This window comes from Aethalodelphis obliquidens, unplaced genomic scaffold (genome assembly GCF_003676395.1).
Source record: "Aethalodelphis obliquidens isolate GAN/ISIS:26980383/991018 unplaced genomic scaffold, ASM367639v1 scaffold4, whole genome shotgun sequence".
NCBI lineage: Eukaryota > Metazoa > Chordata > Mammalia > Artiodactyla > Delphinidae > Aethalodelphis > Aethalodelphis obliquidens.
In genome coordinates this window covers 7,393,791-7,416,300 of record NW_020837948.1, presented here as the reverse complement: position 1 = coordinate 7,416,300, position 22,510 = coordinate 7,393,791, and the positions used below count along the sequence as shown (strand labels likewise).

General features: G+C 52.9%; 2 protein-coding genes across 4 annotated transcripts; one reads left to right on the top strand and one right to left on the bottom strand.

The window, feature by feature from the left end:
- The first annotated feature begins 3,184 nt into the window (after positions 1-3,184).
- Positions 3,185-6,448, top strand: SOWAHA (sosondowah ankyrin repeat domain family member A). Its single transcript, XM_027094356.1, has one exon. The coding sequence runs from the start codon at positions 3,222-3,224 to the stop codon at positions 4,929-4,931; it is 1,710 nt and encodes a 569-aa protein (XP_026950157.1). The 5' UTR covers positions 3,185-3,221; the 3' UTR covers positions 4,932-6,448.
- A 2,107-nt stretch (positions 6,449-8,555) lies between these two features.
- Positions 8,556-19,148, bottom strand: SHROOM1 (shroom family member 1). 3 transcript variants are annotated; one of them, XM_027097893.1, is made up of 9 exons: positions 18,787-19,148; positions 16,413-16,568; positions 14,334-15,344; positions 14,187-14,242; positions 13,753-14,016; positions 12,977-13,549; positions 12,747-12,888; positions 12,394-12,666; positions 8,556-12,273 (listed from the first exon to the last, which is right to left on the bottom strand). In XM_027097893.1, exons 3-9 carry the CDS (start codon positions 15,300-15,302, stop codon positions 11,941-11,943), a joined length of 2,610 nt encoding a protein of 869 aa, XP_026953694.1. In that variant the 5' UTR covers positions 15,303-15,344; positions 16,413-16,568; positions 18,787-19,148; the 3' UTR covers positions 8,556-11,940. The 3 variants fall into 3 exon arrangements, with proteins under 3 accessions (XP_026953694.1, XP_026953685.1, XP_026953704.1); XM_027097884.1 differs by lacking the exon at positions 16,413-16,568; XM_027097903.1 differs by lacking the exon at positions 16,413-16,568 and having other exon boundaries at positions 13,753-13,962.
- Positions 19,149-22,510: the final 3,362 nt, after the last annotated feature.

Sequence of the window (22,510 nt, the reverse complement as noted above, 5' to 3'; positions counted from 1 at the left end):
ACAAATGCCGTATGCTAACACATATATATGGAATCTAAGAAAAAAAAAAAAGGTCATGAAGAACCTAGGGGTAAGACGGGAATAAAGACACAGACCTACTAGAGCATGGACTTGAGGATATAGGGAGGGGGAAGGGTAAGCTGTGACAAAGTGAGAGAGTGGCATTGACATATATACACTACCAAATGTAAAATAGATAGCTAGTGGGAAGTAGCCGCATAGCACAGGGAGATCAGCTCGGTGGTTTGTGACCACCTAGAGGGGTGGGATAGGGAGGGTGGGAGGGAGGGAGACGCAAGAGGGAAGAGATATGGGAACATATGTATATGTATAACTGAGTCACTTTGTTATAAAGCAGAAACTAACACACCATTTTAAAGCAGTTATACTCCAATAAAGATGTTAAAAAAAATAAAGTGTATTACTATATATACGTGATCCTGTCATTTAAAAAATCGTATATTTTTTAAAGAATAGTTACTGTCATTGGGGCAAATGCTCACAATATAGTATAAAACGAGGTTACAAAGAAGATTAAATTGAATGCATTCTGGAAACAGAACTGAATACAGAAATTGGGCTTCCCTGCTGGCGCAGTGGTTAAGAATCTGCCTGCCAATGCAGGGCACAAGGGTTCGAGACCTGGTCCAGGAAGATCCCACATGCTGCAGAGCACCTAAGCCCGTGTGCCACAACTACTGAGCCTGCACTCTAGAGCCCGCGAGCCACAACTACTGAAGCCTGCGCGCCTAGAGCCTGTGCTCTGCAACAAGAGAAGCCACCGCAATGAGAAGCCCGCGCACCACAACGAAGAGTAGCCCTGCTCACTGCAGCTAGAGAAGACCCATGAGTAGCAATGAAGACCCAACGCAGCCAAAAAAAAAAAAAAAAGACAGAAATTACCTCTAGGAAATGGGATTGGGGAGAGGGGGACCTTTCACATGTTCTCTCTCTCTTTTTGTTTTTTTAATATAAATTTATTTATTTATTTTTGGCTGCTTTGGGTCTTTGTTGCTGCGCGCGGGCTTTTCTCTAGTTGCGGCAAGCGGGGGCTACTCTTCATTGCGGTGTACGGGCTTCTCGTTGGGTGGCTTCTCTTGTTGCAGAGCAGGGGCTCTAGGCACGCAGGCTTCAGTAGTTGTGGCACTTGGGCTCAGTAGTTGTGGCTCGCGGGCTCTAGAGCGCAGGCTCAGTAGTTGTGATACACGGGCTTAGTTGCTCCGCGGCACGTGGGATCTTCCCCGAGCAGGTCTCAAACCCGTGTCCCCTGCATTGGCAGGCAGATTCTTAACCACTGCGTCACCAGTGAAGACCGTTCTCTCTTTTTTGTTTTTGTTTTTTTCAATGAGTAAGAATAATAGTAGTAGCTATACTACCAACAATAATTTGAACGTTTACTGTGGGCCAAGCATTGTTCTAAGTGCTTTATGTTTACTTTCTCACAGAATCCTCACAACAACTTGTTGAAGTAAGTGTAATATTGTCATTCTCCCCCTTCACAGGTAAGAAAATTGAGGCACGGAGAGGTCAAGCAAGTAGCTCAATGTAGAGCTAAGACTCAAGGGTGGCATTTTGGGTGGGATGAATTGGGAGATTGGGATTGACATATATACACTACTGATACTATGCATAAACTAGATAACTAATGAGAACCTACTGTATAGCACAGGGAACCCTACTCAGTGCTCTGTGGTGACCTAAATGGGAAGGAAATCCAGAAAAGAGGGGATATATGTGTACGTATAGCTGATTCACTTTGCTGTGCAGTAGAAACTAACACAACATTGTGAAGCAACTATACGCCAATAAAAATTAATTTAAAAAGAAAGTGCAAGAAAGCAAGATTCCAGAGTCCCTCTCTTCAAGTACTACGGTGCCTCTGATTATATATTTGTAGTACTGTGTTTGTAAATTAAGAACTTGATCCCACCTTTGCCCTGGCTGGTCCCTCTGCTGAAAAAGCTTCTTCTCCTACGTAGCTACTTAAGTCCCTGATCTCTTCAAGTCCTTGCTTAATTGTGGCCTTCACAGTGAGTCCTACTCCCGAAACACAGGGTTCAAACTTGCAACCTGCCCCTCTATTTTACTCTGCTTTATTTTTTCCATAGTATTTCTCTAGCATATTATACAATTTTCAGATTACCATATCACTTCTCTTTGTCCCTCCTCACCTTCCCCCCAGCCCACTATGGGAGCTCCATTAGGTCAGGAGTTTTTATCTGTCTTGCTAATCGATGTATCACAGTCTGAAAAAGTACTGGCACAAACTAGGTGAGCAACAAATACTTGTCGAGTAAGTGAACTTTTAAAAACATAGCATGATTCCAATTTTACTTTCGTATTTTAAAGCATAAACATGTATATGCATGTGTATGGGGGAGGGAGAAGAAAAATAGTCAAAATGTTAATGGTGATATCAAGTGATATCTTTCCTTCTTTATGTTTTCCTGTGGTTTTATTCCCCAAACTCAATTGGAAAATGTATTATTTTATCATAAGAAAATTCTAAACCTCGGGTGACATGCATTGCCACGCACAACAAATTGTCTTTACTGCAAGTTGCATGAAGCCGTTTTCCTATGTGAAACGCAATCAACAATTCAAGAGGTATTGATGATCTTTAAATAAATTATTGCTTTTAAGCAATCGCCCGGTATTTTGTGGTTAAATATTTCTAAAAGGAATAAAAATCCTTGCCTCGCCTGTCGACCGCGGCATCCCTGGGGAACACACCCACCTAGCAACCCGGAGCCGAGCCTGGCACTACGCCTTTAATTCCCGTGTTGGGAGGTGGGGTGGAGAATTTCCGCTCCCCCACTCCCACCGCGTCCCTGGTGGCAGCTGTCACCGGTAAGGCGAGCACCGCGCACGGGGGATGGCGCCCAGCGCCCATTGGACAGAATATAAAGGCTGAAACCTACCCCCGAAGACTGGGAGCCCGGCGGGGCGGCGGCGGGGGACGCGCGCCGCGGCCCCCAGCTCCTTTATCCAGGAGATCCTGGGCCCCGCGGCGCGGGCATGACCGAGGTTCAGCTTCAGGGACACGCCCGTTACGCCTCGTTGAAAACGATCAGGTGAGCCTGGCCGAGGCGGACGTGACTCCTGGAACCCCGGCTCCAATGCGTCCCAGCTGGCGCCGCGACGTCCACCTGCCCAGCAACCGGGAACAGCTGGTCGGTGGGAGGGGGAGGCCCCGGCTCCCCTGAGGGACCGGACTGACCATGGCGCTGGCCGCGGCCGCAGCCGCTGCGGCCGCCGGGGTGAGCCAGGCGGCAGTGCTGGGCTTTCTGCAGGAGAACGGCGGAAAGGTGCGCGACTCTGAGCTGCGGAGCCGCTTCAAGCCGCTGCTGGATGCCGGCGACCCACGCGGCCGCGCCGCCCGCAGGGACCGTTTCAAGCAGTTTGTCAACGACGTGGCCGTGGTGAAGGAGCTCGACGGCGTCAAATTTGTGGTGCTGAGGAAGAAGCCGCGGCCCCGGGAGGGACCAGAGTCCCTTCCCTCCTGCTTCCTGAGCACCCCGGTGGCATCAGCCCCGCCGTCGAAGATCACCTCCGTCTCACAGGGGGAAACCGCTGCTTCGGGGGCTCCATCCTTGGCCTCGGCGCAGAGGGCAGTGGAACCACCTGCGGACCCGGCTCCGCCATCAGAGCCACAGGACACCCCCGGGGCTCCGGCCTCTGAGCCCACTCAGCTGACTAAGGAGCTGCTGTTAGTCCCAGCCCGGCAGTCAGGGATGCCCTCGGAGCCCCAGATTACAGCCTTTGAGCTGGCCCAGCCCTCCGAGGGACTCTCTGCAGACGTGGCCCCATCGTCCATGGCACCGTCGGAGGCAGCTTTGCCCCATGCAGAACCGCCAGACCCGGAACCTGCGCCTGGGCTGACAAAAGGGCCGCCACCACCCGCTCCGCGCGCGCTGCCTCAAAAGCCCTGCATGCTGCCCGTGCGCTGCGTCCCGGGCCCCGCGGCGCTCCGGATCCGGGCGGAGGAGCAGGGCCTGCGTCGGCAGCTGTCGGAGGAGCCCAGCCCACGTAGCTCCCCGCTGCTGCTGCGGCGGCTCTCAGTTGAGGAGTCCGGCCTAGGCCTCAGCCTGGGCCCCGGCCGCTCCCCGCACCTGAGGCGCCTGTCGCGCGCCGGCCCTCGCCTGCTGAGCCCGGACACCGAGGAGGTGCCCGCCGCACCGCCGCCGTCCGCCGTACCCCTGGAGCCGGCCGAACACGAGTGGCTAGTGCGGGCTGCCGGGGGCCGCTGGACCCACCAGCTGCACGGGCTGCTGCTACGCGACCTCGGCCTGGCGGCCAAACGCGACTTCATGTCTGGTTTCACGGCCCTGCATTGGGCCGCCAAGAGTGGCGACCTCGAGATGGTGCAGCAGCTGGTGGAGATCGCGCGGCGTGGAGGCGCGCGGGTCGACGTGAACGCGCGCTCACACGGCGGCTACACGCCGCTGCACCTGGCGGCTCTGCATGGCCATGAGGATGCAGCGGTGCTGCTGGTGGTCCGCCTGGGTGCGCAGGTGCAGGTGCGTGACCACAGCGGGCGGCGCGCTTACCAGTACCTGCCGTCCGGCGCCTCGTACGCGCTTCGCCGCCTACTTGGCGACCCCATCCTGCGAAGCTCTACCGAGCCCGATGCGACCGCTGGTGGTAGTGGCAGTTTTGCGGCCCGGCGCCCGGTGCAGGTGGCCGCCACCATCCTCAGTTCCACCACCAGCGCGTTTCTGGGCGTCCTGGCCGACGACCTGATGCTCCAGGATCTGGCTCGAGGCATGAGGAAGTCAGGCTCCTTAAGCAAATTCTTGGGTGCCTCGCCCACGGCTCCTCGTAAAAAGACAAAAACCCGCAGTAGTCTGCAGGTCTTTTCAGAAATCTCCCGTCGACCCATTCCGGGGCCCTTGGCTGGTCTAGCGCCCAGCCTACCCCCAGCAACCTGACGGTTCCTGCGGCTACGGCTGAGTTGCTCTAATCGGGCCTGCCTCTCACAGTCTAAGCCTGCCCAAGACAGCAGTCCAAAACCTTCGGCTCCATCTTGTTTCCAACTTTGTCCACTGCAGCCTGTTTCACCCAAGTGGGCCTACGCCTCCAGCTTCTGTCTGAAGCTTGATCTTTCTCCAGAGATGGGATTCAAGATCTCAGTGCGAGCCTCCTATGAAGAACTACAGAAGTCAGGATTGAACTTTGGAGGAAATTTGAAATTTAGGATCAAAGGTTAAGGGGCAGCAGCTGGTCTGGCCCCTGAATGCTTTAACCCGATGCCTCTGCATCTATGTACTCCCAAGCCAGAATTAGAGCTCTGTGTGATGATGGGTTGTCAGCTTTAAGATATGTAGTGCTTTTGTAATTTGATGCTTTTATCCTGTTTTTAAATTGAAATGAGGTAAAACAACTTTCATAAAAAAACCTTTTCAAAGTATATTTTTCCAAAATGCTCAGACATTTTCAATCTTTTGCTAAATATTTTGGAATTCTATTTAAAAAAAAAGATGATCAAGATCTAAAGGAAATTAGTCCCAACCAACAAAACCCTTGAATGGTTATCTACCTCATTTTAGGCAATCAAGATTCCAGAGAGTCTTGAATACAGAATGTGACCATTGTGAATGTAATTAATTTCAGTTGTACTGAGAATGCTAAATATTAGAAAAGAAGTACATCTTGGGAGAAAGTGATTTAACAACGAGAGAAAAGAAAAGAGACACTTTGGCAAATACTTTTAATTTGTGGTTGTCTTTATGGTGAAATATAAACGTGTGTCTTTGGCACTGGTGGCTGGCTACTTTGATATGGCATGAATATTTAATTTTTTAAAGTGTGATTTATTTGTGAATTGCACCATTGTGCCATGTTTCTGAATCTGTGGCTTTCAAATCCAGCTGAGCCTTTCAGTGCAGAAAGTGAACATTCAAAGAAAAAAATGTCATAGCATAACACTAGAAAAATCACTGGTTAAATAGTAACAGATACAATTAAGGAGCAACTATTTTATATGAAAGTTCTGTACAAGCAAAAGGTACGTGATATCCATTTTAAAAAGACATCTGAAAGCAAACAACTTATTCCAAAATAGCAAATGCAGAATCTCTTTGCCCAGTGACCTTAGAGAGGGGTGGCTTGATTCATCTGTATCTTTGCTCCTATTTGTAATTGAGAAGGGTTTAAGTATTGCCAAGATTTCTCAGGTTCAACACAGTGTAATTAAAATGGCTCTTTTCCCATTTTAAAGATGTGGAATCTATTTGCTCAACCAACCTTTTTATATCATATTGTAATAATGCTCTGCTTTTGCAAATTGGGTTTGCATGTCATTAGTTATGCCAAATAGTTTTTGGGGCACAGGGTACTGGAGTTCCCCTCCCATATGTGTATCAGTGAGGCCTCTGAAATTATTTAAGGCAGTCTTTCATGGAATGTTTTGATTTAAGCAATGAAATAAAGTCTCCCATTTTGTTCCTGCTTGTGTGATGATGCACTTCCCTTAAACATTCTACAGCACTTGCTACTGTATTTTGCTTTTCTTTTCACTTCTTTTCTCCTCATCCTTCTGCCTCTTTCAAGCATTCTACTATTGAAAGAATTTGGATTTCTCTGCAAAAAAAAAGGAGTCAACCAAACATGGATATGGTAGTCAAATACTGTAGGTAATTGTAGGCCCGGATCTGACCTCTCCCACCTTCCTTGCTTGGAACTCTAGCTAAGCTGCATAAATTATTTCAAAATGAAAATTAAAGTCTTCTGCCTCTGCAAAAAAAAAAAAAAAAAAGACAGGAGGCAATAATTAAAGCAATCTCAGTAGCTGAAGGTCTAGGACAGGATAAAATATTAGAGATTTTTCATGGTAAAAGAGAGGCTTGACTGAGACGGATAACAAAGGTTACACACACACAGGTATGACCAGCTTTGAGAAAGACAAAATGTAAACCAGCAAAGTAGTAATAACTAATGTTTATGGCACACTTAAATCAGAGGAGGGTTCTTGAACCGCCAGAAGAATCTTTGTGTTTCAGAAGGGTGTGCTGCAAGCCTGCCCAGTGAAGTAAAAACATTTGGCAAGAGTTTAGGATCAATAAGCCTAAAATTCAGGTGTTAGAAACCACTGCTTTTTCCTTGCAGGCTAAAACTTTCTGAAACTGTAAGTCAGTAGGAAATTACAGTTGATATGCATATGGAAAGTTCTCAAGAACAATATCTGACTAACAGGAGGTACACCTGGGGAAGGATATTTCCAACAACTGACAAAAAAATAGTTGTTCATTGGTTAAGGTAATTTACCTGGTTAAAATTATCACAGGGAAGAGAATCACTCCTCTTAATGGGGGAAGAGTTAATTGCTGATGTAGATGTGTATGAGTCATGTCCAATTTTTATTGTTTCGCTGTACCGTGTCTTTGTTGCTGCGCGCGGGCTTTCTCTAGTTGCAGTGAGCGGGGGCTGCTTTTTCATTGCGGTGCACGGGCTTCTCATTGCAGCGGCTTCTCTTGTTGAGGAGCATGGGCTCCAGGCGTGCAGGCTTCCGTAGTTGTGGCTCGCGGGCTCTAGGCGTGCAGGCTTCCGTAGTTGTGGCGCACGGGCTTAGCTGCTCCGGGGTATGCGGGAACTTCCCCGAACAGGGCTCGAATCCGTGTCCCCTGCATTGGCCGGCGGATTCTTAACCACTGCGCTGCCACGGAAGCCCCCACAGCAAGCTTTTTAATACAATTGTACATTTCCTCTAAGGAGGATGGAAGCTGTTCTTTTTTTTTTTTTAAAAAAAAAAAGTATTTTGGCTGCACTGGGTCTTAGTTGCAGCACGTGGGATCTTTAGTTGTGGCATGCGGACTCTCAGTTGCAGCCTTCATGTGGGATCTAGCTCCCCGACCAGGGATCGAACCTGGGCCCCCTGCATTCGGAGCATGGAGTCTTACCCACTGGACCACCAGGGAAGTCCCTGGAGGCTGTTCTTGAGCATGTGTTACTTACCTAATGGAGACCAGGGTATGGGTAACACACATATGACCTGTGTTTACTAAGTGCCAGGCACAGTTGTAAACACTTTGCAGGTATTAACTACCACCTTACAAGGTATGCACTGTTAGTATCTTGATTCTTAAAGTGAGGAAACTGAAGCTTAGAGAAACTGTAAGTAACTTGTACAGGCCTCACAGCTAGTAACTCTCACAGTCAGGATGGCATCCTGTTGCTCTTTTCCATTACAGTGTCCTGTTGCAGAAAAGCAAGGTGGTCTCATCTCAGCTCTTTATTCATTTAGTGACCTTAGGCAAGTCACCCAAGTCTCCAAGCTCCATCTCCCTCTCTGTGGAACTGGCAGTACATATCCTACAGGCTGTGGGGAGGAAGGAACACAGGGAATGAGTAGGTAAAGTCGTCTGTGAACTGCAACACCATCCTGAAATATTACCAGGAGTGCCGAGTTGGTCCCAAAGGGATATCTGGCTGCATTTCAAAACCAAATATCTCTGATTCGTGACGTTGTTCTACATGATCACCATTCTTTTGCCATGTTAGTATTTGTATATAAAAACAACAACATTGACTCTACTAGGAAAAATGTTTCCCCACAAAAGGGAAATATCGCTTTATTTAAAATATCACAATTCCTTTCTTAATACACATTCCTCTAGCATCCCCGCCCCCGCAACTTCCAGTCTTAAACAAGCAGTCATTCAGCTTTCTGGACTGAAAGCACCCCTCCACACACGGTTTTAAAGCTGGGCCTTCTCAGGACCCATATTTCCTCCCTTTTCTTTGCCTTTTCCTGGAAGAAATTATTTGACCTTTTAAAATGGTTTAATAAATAGACTCTGTCGCTCTCCAGATAGTTTTATGCCTTGAACCTCTGTGGCTGGCGTCACCTTTCCAGAACTGCCACACCTCTGGACTTGAACCTGTGGAGCAGAGGTGGCCTCAGATATTACTGTGGGAAAGAGGAAATAAGGAAGAGATAGTGAGAGAGGGAGGAGGAGGAGGAGAGAGAGAGAGAGATGTCTGGACCTCTCCTCAAGAAGGGGAGGAAAAAGTCCTCCTAGTGAGAAGTCAGTGCTGACTTAAGTTTCAAAGACAACAGGTAAACACCCATCATGACTGCCTGTCTAAACTGTAGCTAGGCTGTGACAGTAACGCTACGGGGTCGTTGGGAGGATTGCTTTACAGCATTTCACCTCTTCTCTCTGCTGTCCTCAACCACATTTGACCTAAATGTCCTCATAAGCTTCTGAATTACACGTGACTGAACAGCAAGGTAATTTGTTCCCGTGAGGATTCCTGAGGTTCACGCCAGCCGCTCGCCGAGGTACTTGGTGTGAGGAGCAGGCTGCTCCAGCCAGACTGCGCGTCGGTTTGGGCACCACGGAACCTCGCTTTCCTACTGTTTCCAATTTACAGTCAGAAGGTAAAAAGTGCACTAATTACATCCGTATTAGGAACGGCTGGGGGGCGGGATGAGGCGAGTAGGAAAGGAGGGAGGCCCCGGAGCTGCCAGTTGCCAGGCAACAACCGCGCTCTGCTCAATCGGGGCGGGGCGCTGCAGGCCTCAGGGCTGGGGGCGGGACCAGCAGGCAGCGGCGGGCGCAGGCGGCCTGGGGAGGTGCGGACAGAAACCCCAACAGAGGCCCAAGAAACCCTCTTTTCCACCGTGGGGAACCACGTAAGGCTCTTTTTGATACTGATCCTCGAGATCAACACCCCCAGCCTCCCCCTCCCCACTCCTCATTAGCCAACGACTTTCGAACGAAGGCCTAGTGGCAAAGGAAAGGGAGCCAACCTTCCCATAACTGGCGGGCCAGGATTTCTTTCCGACAGACACAAAGGCTTAGCCCCAGCCTTCAGGTCCAACAGGGACACTGCTCAGGACAAGGCAACGTCCCTGTGGCTAGCCCAGAGGGCCTGGTAGCTGGGGAGGCTGCGGGTGGTAAAGCGTGGCTAGAAGCTTTCATCATGAGGAAAACAGTGCCCTCTGCTGGCAGTGTCCAGGAGGGTGGAATTCACCAGACTTCTGGTACTGGCCCCCACCGCACCCCTAGTCTTAGTCTGTGGTGCCAATATAGAACACCTATGCTGAGCTCATTCTTGCCCTCTGAAGGAATAACGGGGTGTGGAAGGGAGATAAACTGGGGCAGGAAGGAGACGGAGGCAAAATGGAAGGACAGGCGCAGGAGTTGTGGCCCCACTTTTGTGGGCTCGCTCGATCTGGTAGAGACAAGCACAGAAGCCTCATATTTCCCCATGGAAAAAACCAGCGAAGAACCAAAGTGCAGTTTAACCAGACAATGGCAGACGCTGCTTCTCATGCCCATCCCGGGCTGGGAGTGTTTTGTCTGAAATACACAATTTCTACTGGCCTAATGGACGACGTTAAGTGTGTTTCTAAGTATATCACAATGGGAGAATGCAGTGGGGACTGTACAGGGCAAAAGCCAGAAATAAGTAGATTCCATCCAGAACGCGTCTCGAAGCGAGCTGCCCTGCTAGGCAGAGGATCTTAGAGCGGAGGCCCCGCCCACGGCGTTCAAAGGAGAAAAGCAAAGCATAATGTTAGAATCAGCAGGAGCCCCATATGTTTTTTATAAGAAGGCACAATGTGAGCATTGTTCTGTGCTCAATAGCGCGACTGTTATAACTAATGCTTTTGGTATGAATACGACCATTTAACATTCCCAACCAGTTGCACTTAGTGACAATATGCATCAGAAAACGGGCCCAGAAGCAGAGATTTCTCCCTTTGAGGTCTGTTGGCTTTAGATACACATACACATGCCTATTAATGTGCCCAGCTCCCAAAAATACACTGAACATTTACATGAACAATGTTCTTGTCCCTGGCCTTAGCAGCTACAAATACTAAGACAGATTTTCAATGTATATTTGAGAACTGAACATTGATTCTATGTACACAAGACTGACACACAGAGGGGAGTGTGTCCTGTTTCATACCACTCTAGCCCTTAACTCCCAACCTTAGCCCATCCCCAAACTGCCATCTCCAGAACACAAGCTGCCTCTGCAACTCCTCAGCACCACCCCCACAATAATAGGTCTCCAGGTCCCCCATGACTCACCTTCAGCTCCCATCCCCCCAACTGCCCTCCTTAAGCCTGGGTGACCTAGTGGGGACTCCAAAGGAAAGGCGGATAAATTCAGTTTATCCAATTATCCAACATAATTGGAAGAGGAAGAAAGTTCTTTCTGGGTCTTGGAATGAATGTCCCCAAATGTCCAAGTGTACTTGACATTCATCAGGGTTTTTAGGCAGCAAAGCATCTGAATCCATTTTCCATTTGGGGAAGTTCCCTATCCCTTGTCTTGAAGGGAGGCAGTCCCCCACTTCCACTATACTACTCATGTCGGGGGCTTGGGTAAAAACCAGCAAAAGAGACCTGGCCTCAGCCAATCAGGCCTAGCTTTCGTGGTAATAATGCAATCACCAGAATATTTAGGGACTACTGGTGACAGCATCTGCTTGGCCCCTCCAGTTTTCAAGCCTGTTTCTTCAGTCTTTCTAGGGATTCCCAGGGCTGAGTGATGTCCTCCAACAAATCTCTCTTCTGCTCTAGTCTGGCAGGTGTCTGTAGTTTGCCAACAAGATCCCTCCTCCAAGCCAGGCTCCAGGTGATACCGCACACTTCTCACATCAATTTTTTATTGAGAGGGGAAAAAATGGCCATTTTGCATCTTAAGTTGAAGTGCTCCTCTGACTTGTCTCCTCTCCCTCCAACCAACCCTGACCGAAAAGGGGGAATACTGCAGACTTTAAAATTCATAAGTTAATTACCAAATAATCCGCAAGACTTGGCTAAGGCCACATGAGAACACTTGGAAAAAGTACTCCAGGAAGGCCGGGCCTGGGTCTTCCCCACCCCAAGGGAAAAGCACCGAATAAACCAGCGTCATCCCAATCAATCACGTGGGTGAGAGGCAGGGGCAATGCTCCTCACCCCCAGCCCCCTGTAACTAGATGAGGGGAGGGGGGAAGGGCGGTTTATCCGGAGGACGGGTGCCTGGGGGCCAGGCCGGCCTGAGGGTCGCAGGACGACGGCCAAGGTCGGTCCTGACTGTGTCCAGTTGGTCCTGAAGGAGGCGGACCCGCTCGTCCAGGCTGCGCTGCTGGGCCAGGACAGCGGCCTTGCCGACCAACAGGGCGCGATAGGCGCGCAGTTCGTCGGCGGGAAGTGCGCGCGCCAGCACCTCGCGCAGGGCCCGCTCGCGCCGTGCCACATGCTGCTTCAACTCCTTGGCGTCTTCCTGCTGCCGTTGCAGGAGCCCCAGTCGCTGCAGCAGAGAGGCCTGGAGCCGCGGGGCGAGGGCGCCGTGAGCGGGGCGAGGGCGCCGCCGCTCCCGGGAGGCTTCCAGCCGGAGCCCGAAGGCCCCTCACCGCCCCGCCCTCCCCCAGCCCAAACCCGTTACCTGCTCGTCAGGGTCGCCGTCTGCGCCCGCCCGGGCCAGGGCGCGGTGCACGCGGTCCAGGCGACTGCCCAGCAGGAGCAGGAGGCCAAGCACGCGCTCTAGGTCGGCCATGAACCGGCTGAACCGCTCGAGCTCATGGGGTGCACAGGCCTGGCCGACCGCGGCCTCCAGGGCAGCCCCGCGCCTGGCCCAAGCCTGGGCCGCTCCCTGCAGCTGCTCCTGCTCGGCCTGAAGCTCCCTTAGCGTCTTTTGAAGGAGGTCCGCCAGCTCCACCTGCAGGGAGGGCGCGGGTACCTCAGTCTGGAGGCAGGGCCCTGACTTAGCCCAGCCTCTAATAGCCCCTCCACACTCACTTTCTTGGCTTGGATGCTGTTAATTGGCTCGGGGAGACCCGGGCCGCATGGCTCGTCAGGCACAGCGTAGGAGGTAAGGTTTTCAGGCCTTGTCTCCTCCTGAGAAGCTGGCAGGCGCTGGGTGGAGTTAAGTAGGTAAGAGCTGGGGACAAAACCAGAGTTCCTTGGGTCGTCCTGCCCCAGGCTGCATGGGCTTAGAATCCCCTGAGTCCCTGGTACCCCTCACTCACCTTGACGCAGAAGTACCAGCTGCTTCCTCTCCAGCCTCTCCACAGGCTGGCCTCATTGCAGCCCAGACCTCGGCTAAAGGAATCAGCCCATCCAGCAGGCCCAGGGATGGCTCTGGGCTGGGATAGGAGGTAAGAGTGTCACTCAGAGAGGGATCCAATCTGGCCAGCTCCTGAACCAGCTCCTCGAGGCGTGGACTGGGCCATGTTGACCTGGAACCAGTCTGGCCAGTGCCCCAAGCCAGGGCAGTGTGGTCAGAAGGCCCCAGGGTATCATTGCCTGGAGGTCTCAGGGCATCACATGGGAGAGGTTTGAGGGGGTCAGTCTCTGCAACTGTGGGGGGATCAGTGGTCAGCAGTCCAGTGGGGTCAAAGGTTGCAATGTCACCATTTGCAGTCCCAGGGGGACTACAGCATGTAGGTCTGGAGACACTCACAGAACCGTTTACCCCCTGCCAACAGTCATCCGCCCCTGCAGTCTCCGGGTGCTCATGGAGGGGCTGCTCTGAGGGGATTATAGCCTGGTCAGCCCTCTGACCCAAGCCAGCTCCATACTGCCGGTCAGAGGCATGGACACTGGAAGTGGAAGAGACACTAAATCAGAAAAAGTTCTGGCCAAAGATAAATGGTGGCCTCCAAGGGCCATCCACCTCCCCCACCTCACCCCCCTGGCTCCCAGCCACCAGCCAGGAGAGGGTTCCCTGCCCCTCCAGCATTTTGTAGATGTGTGTAGGAAGGGATACGTATCTCACTCTGCTTGAAAGCCTGAGGAAATTCACCTGTTTGGGAGCCCCAGGGGAGCATGGGAGTCTGCAGGTGATCTCATTCTGACCAGCGGGGCTTCTTCCAGGAAAACTTCATCATCAGGAAGGGATGGGAGCCGGGCAGACACAATGCAGTTCTCTGAGGCCCTATGCTCCCAGTCAGAGGGACTGCTCTGGGGGCCCTCTGCAGAACACACCACTGCAACTTCCTTCTGAGTCAGGAACCTGGAAGCAGGGACCCCACACTGACCACGGGGACCAGGAAGGAAGATTCTGGTTCTGCGCCAGACAGACAGTAGGGTGTTGAGGGTGGGATTAGGGGATGTGGTTTGCAAAAGACAGAAGGCTCAAACTGAGGGTGAGTGGGAGGCCCTCTTCTTTCTTGAGCAAGAGATATGAAAGCTGCCTCCCCCCAGCTTTCAGTCCCCAGAGTGGTCCATTTCTCTCACCTGGAAAGTTTGGTCTGAAACAATGGTCTGGGGGTTTCTGCTCCTTGGGGAACAGCCTGGAAAGGCAAGCAGTTGGATGAAATGTTGCTCAAGTTTTCAATCTTCTGGATGCCCCCAAGCCAAGCTTGCTGCCCCTATCTTCCATACCTGGGCAATGGGCATGACCCCTTCTGGACTTCCCCAGGGGGACAAGACTTCCCCCGAAGCGCTCTGACTCCGACCAGCAGGCCTATAGGCATTGCTGAGCCTCAAGGACCGGGGTTTCGGGTCCTCTAGGCTTCGGGGCTGGGTCGCAGGCAGCCATCTGATCTGGTGACCTTCGAACTCTGCCAGCGTCCGCTGCTGCCATTCCCGGGGCTCCGGCCTGGCGAGGCCAGAGCTGGAGCAGGCCTCCCCCGAGCATTCCCCCGCCAACCCACCGCCCCGACCCACGCAATCCAGCTTTCCCGGCTCTGAGAAGCACCACTGCCGCTGCTGGTTGGCGAGGCGTCCCCTGCCGGCGGTTACCGGCGCGGGAGCCCCGGGGCGCGCCGGCTCCGCTTCCCCGCCGGGGTGGCTGAGCAAGGCAGAGCGCGGGTGCGCGGCGGAGGGCCGCGCGGGGGCCGCGGGCCGCAGACGGGCGGGCAGGCTCATGCGGAGCTCCTTGCGCTGGAAGGACGTCTCCCGGAGCACTCGCCGCTGCGCGCCCTGCAGCCGCTGGCGGTAGGCGGCCCGCGACGCGGGCGGACTGGGTGGCTCGGCTGCCCGCGCCGCGGCCTCCGCCTCGGCCGCCAGCGCGTACAGCAACGGGGTGGTCTGGCGGCTGAGCGGCCCCGGGGTCCCCCGGATCTCGGGGGGACGAGGCCCACTGCGTGCGGCGGCCGCGGGCCGGGGCTGCGGGGAGGTGCGAAGCCCGGCGGTGGGGGCCGGGCCGCCCCACACCACGCGCACGTAGTCCCAGTCCAGGTAGGGAAGTTGGTGGGTCCCCGGCGACGGTGTGCGCGGCTCAGGACCGCCAGAGGCGGCGGAGAAAGAGCTGTAGGCCGAGTCGGCGCGCGCGGACAGCCGCCGCAGGTCCAGGCTGCGAGTGGACGAGGCCGGCGAGGCGCAGTCGCCTCCAGGACCCAGAGCCTCCATGGCTGCGCGGACGCGGGCAGAGGCTGGCCAGCTCTGTGGGGCCTGGAAAAGCATAGATGGAGTGGTGGGTGAGGCGCTCCGGGTTAGGGTTAGGACAACCTCCTGGCACCTCCAACACGGACATGCTTACACATCCCCTCCCTAGTCTCACGACCCTTATTAGCGCTGGCACCCCCCCCCCCCCCATCTCCCTAGTCTGGAATGGCAAGGGCAGTAGGACCAGGGGAACAGCTCTGGAGATTGAGGGCCTTAGCTCAGGGGAAGGAACTAGCGACTAGCGCATCCCCCGCTGGGGCTCTTCTGGCCCGCAGCCCCGGCTTCTACCCTGGCACCTCCTGGAGCTCTGAGAATGTACCCATGCTCCTGCCCTCCCCAACCCTGTCCCACCCTGGCGGCTTCCTGGCTGCTTTGTTAGTTTCTCCATGTGATCTTTCCCTGATAAACAATGGTCAAGAACGATCTGAGATCACAGGGGAGACAAGAAAGGAGGGGGAAAGACCCAGGTCAGGTGGCAGGGGCAGCTTCACAGCCTTCCTCCCTCCCTCTGGGCCAGTTATGTTCCAGGTGCTTTGAATAAATATTTGTCTTGAACCGCACAACTGCTGTCTGCATTTTACAGATGAGGACACTGAAGTTCTGAAGGGGGAATGATTTGCCCAGAGGCACACAGCTGGTAAGAGGCAGCTGAGCCCTGCCTGGAATCTGGGCCTGCCTCCAAGCTTACTGCAGCCAGAATCAATTTCCTAGAAGCAAACCCTGCTGAAAGCCAGTTCACCCCCAGCCCCCTCCAACAAAGCCCAGCCTCCACTATGGGAAACAATCGCCCCCATCCCTTCAAAATACTGGCAGATTCCAGGATAATATAGCCCCTGCTTGGGAGACTCTTTGCCTTTTGTCTAGGAATGACAGGCTCACCCCCTCTTTTTCCTGTCACTCTTGCTCCTCCTATAGGACGCAGCTTAGAGGTCTCCTGACCCTTTGGGATCCCTACAGTGTCCTGAGCTTCCTGCGTCACAGCACTCATCGCCCTGCATTGTGATTGTTGGCTTGCTTTGATTCCCTCTCCCCATTCCCACCCCTGAGCTTCCTGAGGACAGGCCCTGCACTTACTCATCTCTGCACCCTCGGTGCCTGGCATGTAGTCGATGTTAAGCATTTGTTGAATGACAAGGAAAGGAGCAGCCTTTCAGGGAGTAGATGGGGGTGGCTTTGCTGGAGAAGGTTGAGGGCTTCTTTGCTTCTACCCACTTTTCTCTCCCTATTAGTCTTTTTGAGAAAGGGGACAGAATGGGTGAGGCAGTTGCCACCCATGGACACTGACCAGGTTACTCAGGTTATTAGGAACCAGAAGAGCAGGCAAGCACAGCTTGGAACAGGAATGGCCAGAAATCAATACTTCCCCAGTGGCAGGAGGGGGAGCAAGGGGAGGAGCTAGGTAGGTGTGCCTGGGTCAGGGGTGAAAGCAGCTTTGAGTCTTGGGAACTGAAGGCTCCCTATGGGCTATAGGGACTTTGGGGGTGGGGTGGGGGGCGGGCTTGCCTTTCCTGAGCTGCTTGGCTGGGATTGCAGAGGAGGGTGGCCCACAGTGGGGTGGAAACTGAAAAACAGACTTATGTGAGCCTCTAGACACTTTTTGGAGCTCAGGATCACCCTCTACCCCATTCCCTGAGACCCCAGATGCTACAGATTGCTGGGTAGGGCAGGTAGGGAGGTTAGTGGAGGGAGGATATGATGTTTCCTAAACGGGCAAAGCGGTACCTCCAACATTCCCAGGAGGGGATCTCAGCTGACCTGGTACCAGAACATCTTGACATCACCCACCTGGAGGCATCTTTGAGCCCATTAAGGCCAGCCCTGCAGGTTGGTCTTCACTCAGGCTTGGGGACCATTTCTGCAAAGTAGTTTATACTCTCTGAACTTCAGAAAGACAAGAAGCTACTCTGAGTAGCAGCCCCTGCGAGGACAGTCACCTTCTCTTGGTAACTCCCCCTAGCCACCCAGACAATAGCTCTCTCTCTTCCTATCCTTCTGAGTCCAGCTTGGGAGCACTGTTTACCCTGGCTCATGCCACCCATTCTTGACTTTCGTTGCATCTATAGGCATGGGTAACTGTTCTAATACAAAGATGTTTCCTCAAAAAAGGCCTTGACAATTCTATCTTATTTGTGAGTTACTGACTGATAAAGGATTCTGAGTTCACCAAATAAAAACAGCTCAGATGGATAACTAAAATGTGTGTACATTTTCTTATTGACCTTAACTTGTCTCGAGGATGCTTTTGCAGTGGTAACCCAAGCACCTGATACCCATGCAGGATGCTCACACTGTGCCCTTTGTAGAACCTGTTATGCCAGGAGGGTCCAGCTCCTTTAGTGTGTTTTGGGGCCTCAGCCCAAAGAGCAAAGAGTTTTCACACTTGTCTGGCTGCAGGGAGCCTCTTGCAGTTCAGCCAGTCCTTGTGGCTGGGAGTAGCCACACCCCAGGAGCCCTAGCATCAGCATTAGTGTCAACTGTGGGCTGGGCTGCAGAGCCAGTGCCTGCATTGAATGTAAGTCCAGAGGCTAGAACTCAAAGAACCTTTTGCCAAGCCTCGTCAGAGTAGGGGGAGCAGTGTGAAATCCCTGCTAGAAAACCACCAGATTGGGGTCATGTGGTATTGGGGTCATTTGTGATAAACTTATCACCTGAATCAAAGAGCAAGCGAGGAAAAGGAGACAAGGATGACTTCCGTGTTCAGAGCTAGGGGCTGGGGAGGTGGAGGTGCCGGTCCCAGGAATGAGGAAGCTGAGACGGGGACTAGCCAAGGGATCCAGTGCTCAGTCTGGGGCCTGTGGGCTTTGTAGTGTTTGTGGCAAGTCTGGCAAGCAGGTGGTAAGTTGAGATGTGTGTCTGGACCTCAGGAGAGAGGTTGGACCAGTCAAGAAAGCAGACCCAGGTTTTTAATTAGAGGTTCTTGGGGAAATCCATGAAGACAGCTTCCAGTGGGTAAAGTCACACAAAGGCAACGGAAACAGATCCAGGTAAGGTGACCAGAAAGGCAGACAACCTCAAATGATCAACAATGATCAGGAATTAAATCATATCTTTCCCAAAGGCCACCTCACGTCTGACCTCTCTTATGGAGAGGTTGTCCAGGCCACCCCACCTGGATGGTCCGGCAGGGAGACTGCCTCGCTGCCTGCACGGCAGTCTCCCTGCCGGACTGAGTATCTAGGTCCTGGGCCGTGTCTTGAATTCCACCACTCCAGACCAGGTCTAGAAGGGCAGGCATTTTGGTAAGTTCCGTGGCTCTCCCAGTTCCCTCCGGCACCCCATTCTCCCGGCCTGTCAGCACCACAGCTCACGTCGCGAAGCGTCTGCTCTCAGCTCGCTCCCGCCCACATGTAGAGTCTCCGTAGACTCTAGCTCTGTGCCACGGTCAGGAAACGCGGGATGCTGGCGGCACTTGGGGAGAGGAAGCCGCGGTCGAGATCGTACCACATACCTGGGGCTTCAAGCTGAGTCGAGGCGCTCCGGGGAGGAAAGAGGCGCAGGCCTGGCGGCCACAGGGGGCGACAGAGTCACGCAGTGCGGCTGGAGAGCGAGGCCTCGGGTACGCTGGGAGAGCGGATGGCCCCTGGCTGGCGCATTTCTCGGCCTTTCCTGTTGGTTGGGTTTACCGTCGGGGAAGGAGGGCTCAGAACACGCGGAGGGAACCGCGCGATCGTGGACCGGAGAGGCCAGGATACCCCAGTGGCTGCGCGGTCGAAAGGCGGGAGCCGGAGGTTGCAGGGTGAGACCCCACTGCGTGCTCGGGTCCCCCGGGCGCGCTCCCCAGCAGCTCCCGCTGTTGCCGGCTCTGCGCCCCCCACCCCTCTGCGAAGGGGCCAAGCGCGCAGGGCCTTGACTCGCGCAGACCAGACTCCGCGCGGAGCCCAACCCCTCCAGACCGAACGACGCGCGGGCTGCTCCGCGGCGCCCCAGCTACCCCACCCGCTCCTAGCGGTGGGGCTCGCTCTGCCGCCCCCGGGAAGGGCGTTTCCGCCGCCCACTCCCGGCCGTCCGGCCCCGCGGCCTCACCGAGTACCTGAGCTCCAACGCGAGACGCGCTGCTGGGCGCCCGCGGCCGCGCGGTGACATCAGAGTCCCGGCCTCGGGCTCCCGACCCCACCTCCAGGCTCCGGCTGCCGCGGGGGAGGCGCCACGTCCGGCTCCCGGGGGCGGGAGCGCGGAACGGCGGCGCTGCCCCGGGAGCCGCCCGCCCCTTCGTAGTGTCCGCTTGCCGGCCTAGACCTGGGTCCAGGGGTTGGACGCGCGTTCCCCCGCCGGGCACAGACCTCTTGCTCCAGCTGAAGAAGATGGAAAGTAGGGGAAGGGTCACCAAGGCGCTCGCCCGCTCGCCTCCGCCCAGCGCGTTCTTACCGCCGGTAGCGCGCGAGCCCGAGCCCCGAGGGTCCAGGCCACCCGTTCTGTGGGAAAGCCCAGGCCGGGTGCCCACACGGGCACCCCATTCCTTTCAGAAAGTTTGGCCAAGTAAGCAGACCCGCCACTGTCCTTGTCCCTCTGAGTACAGTTCGGATGCTAATGCACCATCCCTTGACCAACTGTCCCTCCAGATACTCCATTTCCAGAACTCTTCCAGCTCTTTGATTCCCAGCGTGGGCTCTTCTTCTCCCATGTTTGCCCGTTTTCTTTTCATTTCTCCCACTACCCCACACAGTCTGGGCCCTTACGGCCAGCCACCTGAAAGGGGAGGGAGAGGAAGGGAAGGAGAGGGGAGGCTCTGCTGACGTCTGTGTTCACTCCCGCTACCCTCAGTGGGTCCTTTAGGTGCTGAACTATGCATATCCCCTGTGGCCTCGATAGGGTTTACGCCAGCCATAGAGTCTGGCTCTTGAGGTTTTCACCTTTGGGGATCTCCAGGCTCCAAAGAATGCTCTGAATTCATCTGTCATTGTGCATTCCTCACTGCTCTGTCCTCAGCCTTCCTTGCCCCCGCTTCCCAAACCTTTATCCTATGGATACTGGCTCTGCGAAGAAATGCGCCCTTCCCTTGGGCTTCCCTGGTGGCGCAGTGGTTGAGAGTCCGCCTGCCGATGCAGGGGACACGGGTTCGTGCCCCGGTCCGGGAGGATCCCACATGCCACGGAGCCCCAGCTATTGCTGTGGTTGCCCTCACTCTCCCACAGAATCATCATGCCTGGGGGCAGGGACCATATCCCCCTATCTTGGCATCCTCGGCTGACAAGATTTGTTGTGGTAATAACCAGGACCCAGACCGGGGGTCAAGGCTGCCACTTTCTGGGGGCACTAAGAGCCTGGGGAACTCTGAATGCTTGGATCTTCTAGGGGATGGAGGCAGCAGGCACCTGAGCCTGGCTTCTGATTGGCACCCTCCTGGCTCTGGTTCTTCTTCAAACACCATCCTGACCCAGGCATCAGCTTCAGCTGGAGCTGGAGCTCTGGACTCTCAAGACAATGGCTCAGAACTTCTTGGCTTTGAACACCTGCCCTTTTAAGATCCCGATCCGCATGGTTGGTCTCAGAGCAGTATTACAGTAGAGGGAACACAATCCAGCAACCAAAAGCCAATTCAAAATTGTTCAAGATTTTAATTTATATTTTTAAAAAGTATATTTCTTGACAACCATGAAGTGGACACAGTGTCCACAGCAATTCTTGTTAACCCGCTCCTCTTCCCGTCCCCTTATTTCTGTTGCACACGCCGCAGAAACTCTCTGCCGAACTCCTCCAAAACTGAAATCCCGCCCACCCACTTCTCTGCTTGCCTCTTCTTCTCGTCTGAGAAAGAGAAACAGCCCCTGACATCTGGATGTTGGCCTGGGACTATCAGCTAGGCCTTGGTGTTGTAGAAGTTGATCTGACATTCACAGCCAAGGCCTTGGAGTTCTCCTGTTGCACATAAACAATTTCACAGGACATCAACAAGGCCATCTGTAACCATGATGGGTCAAGACAAAAACAAGACCATTCTGTAATCATATCCAAACACAGACAAACCATGAACGTTGTCCAAGTCCCAAAAATGACCAAATGTCTTTCTATCCTGGATAATACGCCAGTGCTGTTTCCTTGCCAACTGCAGCTTTAACTTTGCTTTAGTTATTCCTTTTTCTAGATAAGATTTAAGATACCCAATCATAGAATTACTCTTGCTTCCCAACAGCATCAAACACTGAGAAAAGTCCTGCTTCTTTAATTCTCTCCAAAATCACTAATACAAGCCCAAGTCCTGTAAGTCCTCTCTAAGGCCCTCTTACCAAGATGCTCCATGGTTCCCCATCCTGTGTGTTCCCCTCACTGTAACAAGTAATACACTCCATTTTTTTCAACTATTGGTGTGTTCCTCAGGGCCTTTGACTGGAGGGCATTTCATTATTGCAAAAGCCCGAAGAACCTTAGAGGGGAGGAAGGGGACAAAACTGCTGCCAAGTCGGAGTCTCCTTTAGTGGTGGCAGTAGTTGGGGAGCAGGGGCCATGGAGAAGATGGACACATGCACATATTAATCATGTTTTTCTACTACATAAAAAGACATGCCTGTGCCCCTCAGTATCTCAGTACTTTCCCAGGCCTGGGAGAGTTCAGCTGACAATATACGGGTCAGAGAACCACCACCCAACCTAGCCCTTCCTCAATTTCACAAGCAAGATAATTGTAAACGGGAAAGCCACTAAGTTTTGGGGTAGTTTGTTAAACAGTAATAGATAACTGTAACAGGGTATGTAAATTTTCAAATTTGGTTAATCTCAAATTTCTTACAACGAGTTTGTACCAATTTGTATTCCCATTAATATATATGAGAGTGCCCATTTTCCTACATCCTCACTAACACAGTACATTATCAGACTTTTGACCTCTGAAATATGAAAGGTGAAAATAATGTTTTAATTTACATTTCTTTTTTATATATAAAATTGCATATCATTTTGTACATTTAAAAGCCATTTGTATTAACTTCTGTCATCTGTCAACTTTCTTTGCCCATTTTTCTATCAAATTATTGGTCTTTTTTATTGACTTGTAAGATCTCTTTATATATTAAGGCAATTAACTTTTTTTTAATATGTGGCAAATATTTTCCCAAGTTTGTGTCTTTTGACTTTGTTTGTGGTAGCAGTGAATTTATAACCTGTGGTTGAGGCAAAAGATGTTTCTTTCTTGTAGACAGTAACTACATAGCTGTCTTGATAATTCAGAGACTGTCATG